This window comes from Thermoascus crustaceus, assembly GCF_041956765.1.
Source record: "Thermoascus crustaceus strain CBS 181.67 unplaced genomic scaffold VTN00scaffold_6, whole genome shotgun sequence".
NCBI lineage: Eukaryota > Fungi > Ascomycota > Eurotiomycetes > Eurotiales > Thermoascaceae > Thermoascus > Thermoascus crustaceus.
In genome coordinates, this window is record NW_027192532.1 from 246,685 (window position 1) to 252,622 (window position 5,938).

A 5,938-nucleotide genomic window follows, 5' to 3' on the forward strand; every position below is an offset into this window, starting at 1 on the left:
GAGAGAGAGAGAGAGACGGAGGGAGTTTCGTGAAATTTGATTCAATCGATCAATTGAAAACCGCTGAACAAGACGCGGGTAATCATTTCCCATGTATCATTTCATTTACAACGTTCCAGTCATCGGAACTCAAGGAAGGAAAAGGAAATGCAGGTACAGGTACACGTACGAAGTCGGAGTCAGTTGATGTCGATTGGCATGCGGAGAAGAGGCGTTACCCCAGCTGCGGGAACTTTGAAGCTATGCCTGAAGTAGCCGAGTTGCCTCGGAACGTCTGCCCGCCAAGAAAGAGATATCAACATCGCAGAACATATTGTCCATAAGCGTCGGTCTATGATGGTATAGTAATCTCAATCTGCGGCATAAAGGAGAAATCTAGATCTACAGCTGCTCCAGGACCATGGCCTTGGGGGTAGGTATCACGGTACTAAACTACACTGCTTACGCAGGCAGAACTATAGAGCAGCAGGGATGGAAACGAAGAATCCGTTCTATTCTATCCTCTCTTTCGCTTCTTACCTCTTCTTCTCTTCAGCACATCTCATCTAGGTGACATACAGAACAAGCATCTATTTATTCATCGCGCGGGCAGCATCATGTTGAACTGTATCAAATCAACACATTCCTGAACGTCCGTGGGACGCGTCGCAAAACACATAGGCTAGGTAGGTAGGTAGGTAGGTAACACTGAGTACGCCGTCCGTCCGTGTCGTCCAGGGGTGAGAAATCGTGTAGAAACCGCCAGACATGGACATCATTAGAAACAAATCAGAAAAACAAATGCAAACCAACATCGATCCAAGGGCTGCCGTGGATGTGCTAGTCCGTCAATGGCATCATATCCGTGTATCATGTAGCCGTTGACAACTCATAGCCTAACTCATAATCATATATAGAGCAAGCAAACGCTAGAGACATCATGTCTATGGCTTGACGATCTTGCAGACGAGGTCCTGGCCGTCGACCGAGTCGCCCTCCTTGACGAGCAGGCTGGCGACCTTTCCGCTGTGGGGTGCGGAGATGACCATTTCCTAGAAGAGGTTAGCCCAGTTTCGAAGGGGAGAAAATAAAGCGGGGGATACTGACCATCTTCATGGCGCTCAGCACAGCAAGAGGGTCGCCCTTCTTGACCTCCGAGCCCTCGTGCACGCGGATCTCGACGACAACACCGCTCATCGGCGCGCCGACCTGGCTGCTGTCGGTGGCGTCCGCCTTGGGCCGCGAGGTGTTCTCGATGGCCGCCTTCTTGTCGTCGACGGTCACCTGGCGCACCTCGCCGTTCATCTCGTAGAAGACCTCGCGCTGGCCGGTCTGCTCCGACAGCGGTCCGATGGCCAGCAACTTCAGGATCAGCACCTTACCCTGCTCCAGCTCGACGTGGAACTCCTCGCCGATCTCCGGCTTGGCCAGGAAGTACTTGGTCGGCAGGACGGAGAGGTCACCGTACTTCTGCACGAACTTGCGGTAGTCCTCGAAGACCTTCGGGTACATGGCGTAGCTGGCAACGTCGCACTCGGTCGCCGTGCCGAACTTCTCGCGCAGGTCGTTCTTGATCTTGGCCAGGTCGAGCGGCTCCAGGTACAGACCGGGACGCTTGTCGAGCTTGCGGCGGTTGCGGAGCGCGCGCGTGCGCAGCGGCTCGGGGAAGCCACCGTACGGCTGGCCCATGAGACCCTCGAGGAATTCGAGCACGGAGGCCGGGAAGTCGAGCTCGCCAGCACGCTCGACGACGTCTTCGGCGCTGAGTTTGTTCGAGACCATGAACTGGGCGAGGTCGCCGACGACCTTGGACGTCGGGGTGACCTTGACGATGTCGCCCAGCAGGTCGTTCGCAGCCTCGTACGCCTTCTTTGTCTCCGCCCACTGCGCGCCCAGGCCCAGCTGGCTGGCCTGGAAGAGCAGGTTGGTGAGCTGACCACCGGGGATCTCGTGCTCGTAGACCTCGGGGTCCGGACCCGTGAGGCCGGCCTCGAAGGGAGAGTACAGCAGACGCAGCTGCGCCCAGTAGGTGTCGATCGCGCGGACGTGCGCGATGTTGAGCTTGGGGTCGAACTCTGTGCCCTCGAGCGAGGCCAGGATGGCACCGACGCTGGGCTGCGAGGTCATACCGGACATGCTGTCGGTGGCCGCGTCGACGGCGTCCGCGCCGGCCTGGGCGCAGGCGACCATGGAGGCGACACCGGTACCCGCGGAGTCGTGGGTGTGGACGTGGATGGGCAGGTCGGGGTAGCGCTTGCGGATCGAGCCGACCAGCAGCGTCGCCGCCTGGGGCTTGAGCACGCCCGCCATGTCCTTGATGCCCAGCACGTGGGTGCCGAGCTTGACGATCTTGTCGACCAGGTCGAGGTAGTAGTCGAGGTTGTACTTCTTCTTGGGGTTGAGCATGTCACCACTGTAGCAGATGGTGGCCTCGACGACACCGCCGGCGGCCTGGACGGCCTTGATACCGACCTCGAGCTGGTCGATGTCGTTGAGCGCGTCGAACACGCGGAAGATGTCGACACCGTACTTCTTGGCCTGCTTACAGAAGTGGTAGATGGCGTTGTCGGGAAGCCTGCGCCGTTAGCATACATGAACAAGTGGTTTTTTTTCAACAGGATAAAAAAGTCGGGACGTACGAAGAATAAGCGACACCGTTGGCACCACGCAGCAGCATCTGGAAGGGAATGTTGGGGACGGCCTTCCTCAGCTTGCGCAGACGGTCCCACGGGTCTTCGTAGAGGAAACGCATGGCAACATCAAAGGTGGCCCCACCCCAGCACTCCAAACTGTAGGCGTTGGCGTAGGCGTGGCTGGTCTCGCGGGCAATGTTCAGCAGGTCGACCGTCCGCACACGGGTCGCCAGCAGCGACTGGTGCGCGTCACGCCAGGTGGTGTCCATGATGAGACAGCCCTTGTTGGCGCGCACGGCGCGGGCAAAGGCCTCGGGACCCTCGCGGTCGAGGATCTGCTTCCAGCCCGCAGCGGGTGGCTGGGTGACGTCGATCTCCTTGCCCGCCTCGTCGTACAGCTTGGGCTTGATGATCTCGCCCTTGAACTTGGGCTCGCCGATCTGGCCCTTGATGCTGCTGCCGTTGACGGCAACGTCACCCAGGTAGGCCAGCAGCTTCTGGGCACGGTTCTGGCTGCCGACGAGGGCGAACAGCTCGGGGGTGTCGTCGATGAAGGTGGTCCAGCAGGTGCCCTCGATGAAGGTCGGGTGGCTCAGCAGCGAGGCCAGGAAGGGGATGTTGGTCTTGACACCGCGGATCCGGAACTCGACCAGCGCACGCAGCATCTTGCGGCGCGCGATCTCGTACGTCGAGCCGTGGCAGGTGCACTTGACCAGCATGGAGTCGTAGTGCGGCGTGATGATGGAGCCGGCGTAGCCATTGCCGCCGTCCAGACGCACGCCGTTCCCACCGGCGGAGCGGTAGACCTCGATCTTGCCGGTGTCGGGGGAGAAGCCCTTGGCCGGGTCCTCGGTGGTGATACGGCACTGGATGGCGAAACCGCGGGTCGAGATGCGGTCCTGGGTCAGGCCCAGCTGCTCGAGCGTGGCGCCCGCCGCGATCTGGATCTGGGCCGCCACGATATCGATGCCCGTGATCTCCTCCGTGATGGTGTGCTCGACCTGGATGCGCGGGTTGATCTCGATGAAGTAGTAGCGGTTCTGCTGGTCGACCAGGAACTCCGCCGTACCGGCATTGCGGTACTTGACCGACTTGGCGAGCTTGACGGCGTCCGCCAGGATGCGGTCGCGCACCTCGACGGGCAGGTCCTTGGCCGGGGCCAGCTCGACGACCTTCTGGTGACGACGCTGGACGGAGCAGTCACGCTCGTACAGGTGGACGACGTTGCCCTGGTTGTCACCCAGCAGCTGGACCTCGATGTGCTTGGGCTTGTCGAGGAAGCGCTCGACGAAGACGGTGCCGTTGCCAAACGCCGACTTGGCCTCGGAGGTGGCCCGCTCGAAGGCGCTGCGCAGCTCGGACGGGTCGCGGACGACACGCATACCACGGCCACCACCGCCAAAGGCGGCCTTGAGGATGATGGGGAAGCCGTAGATGTCGGTGAAAGCCTTGACATCCTCGAAGCTCTCGACGGGGTCCTCGGTACCGGGGACCACGGGCACGTTGCACTGGATGGCCAGCTTTCGCGCGGAGACCTTGTCACCCAGTTTCTCGATGGTCTCCGGGGTCGGTCCCACGAAGACGAGGCCGGCCTTCTCGACGGCGCGGGCAAACTCGGCGTTCTCCGACAGGAATCCGTAACCGGGGTGGATCAGCTGGACGTTGTGCTCGAGGGCGATCTTGATGATCTCGTCACCGGCCAGGTAGGCGCCGACGGGGGTGTACTGGCCGCGGCGGCCGATCAGGTAGGCCTCGTCGGCCTTCTGGCGGTGCATGGACAGCCGGTCCTCGTAGGAGAAGACCGCGACGGTCTGCAGGGACAGCTCGTGGGCGGTACGGAAGATCCGGATGGGGATCTCGCCGCGGTTGGCGACCAGGATCTTCTGGAACTGCATGATGGTCGAGTTGGCCCGCAGACGGCGGTGCACGGAGTGTTCGACGGCGGTGTGGCCATGGTCCTCGATGTGCTCACCGTCGTCGACGGCGTGCTCGTAGGGCTTGGTGCTGGTGGCCATGGTGGTGGATTGGGAAGCTGTTGTCAAGGAACTATATATGACGTGGTTGAGAGCGGCCGCTCAGCAGAGCCGACCAGAAGGATAGCTCTCTCTCCGAGCTAAGCGGTCTGGCAGCTGTAGGACCCGATTAGCGAGTGTTTTAAAAGTAGAAAGTAGAGACCGGATGAGTCACTGGGAACGAAAGAACACTGAGCAGGAGAGAAGAAAGAAAAAAGAGGTCTAGAAGGTCGTTCTTTTTATGATTCTTTGGGGACCGCAGGCGGCGGCGGGGAACGACGGGACGGGCAGCGGGGCAGCAGCCGTCGGGAGAGCCAATTGAGCAGAGCAGAGCGGCTCTGGGTCCGTGGAGCAGAGGGATGGGACCGAGCAGAGAGGGAGAGATACAGAGAGAAGGATGGAGGAGAGAGAGAGAGATGGGAGATGGGACGAGGAGGGAGGGAGAGAAAAAGAAGAGGAGGAAAAGGGAGAGAGGGAGAAATACTCGAGAGGGGAGGAGGGGAGGAGGAGAGAGCAGGAGAACGTGACCAGGACGGCGGACACGAGGAACACAGCAAAAGCAACAAGACACTCACCGGCACACCAACAGGGAAAGGCGGAGGCTTCTTCCTGGTGTCCTGGACTCCCTGTGCCTGGATTTCCCTCTCTCTATGGAGGTTTCTGCGTCGTCTGCTTCCTGTCGTCCGTGGTGCGGAGAAGCTCACGCCAGGTGCCTCAGGCCAAGCTGCTGGGCTGCTGCTGGTCAGGACGCCGTCAATGGCTGTGTCGATGGGTGGACAGAGGCACCAGGAGCCGGATACCGGGGGGGAAAGGGGAGAAAAGAGCCAGATGGAGACAGCCAGAGCAGATATACGCCCCCAAAACCACGAGATTTATATACTTCTAGATCAAGCTTCTCCGCATCGGAAGCACCAGGCCCTAAAGCACGCTCGTCCTCCGGCCCTGCCCGTGAAGTCCATACACCGCCCGACAACACCGCCTACTAACGCTCGCTCTCTCTCTCTCTCTCCCTCTCAACATGACATCGTCCCTCGGAGTCTTCGGCTTCTGCATCTGTGTCGGGTTTCGAGGTTCGTTTCCCGTGATGCTTCTCTTCCTCCGCTCCCCTCCTCCCCTCAGGATTTTCTTCCGGACCTTTTTTTGTGTTTTCGATTTCCCCTCCCCCGCGACAGGGATCTTTCATGAGATGATACACGACCAAGCAGCCACCGCGTCCCTCGGCATGCTGCGCTGCGGCCTCCTTACTTGGACGTCCCTCCTCTCTCCTTCTTGTCTATACACGTGTCGACCGATATGTCTTCACCACTCTGTATA

At 60.1% G+C, this 5,938-nt stretch overlaps 1 protein-coding gene across 1 annotated transcript; it reads right to left on the reverse strand.

Annotated features, from left to right (window-relative positions):
• Positions 1 to 923: 923 nt before the first annotated feature.
• Positions 924 to 4,627, reverse strand: VTN00DRAFT_8464 (uncharacterized protein; the record flags this gene model as incomplete). The annotated part of the gene is made up of 3 exons (XM_069435321.1): positions 924 to 1,031; positions 1,087 to 2,554; positions 2,619 to 4,627. 3 exons carry the CDS (start codon positions 4,625 to 4,627, stop codon positions 924 to 926), a joined length of 3,585 nt encoding a protein of 1,194 aa, XP_069285279.1.
• Between the last annotated feature and the right edge of the window lie 1,311 nt (positions 4,628 to 5,938).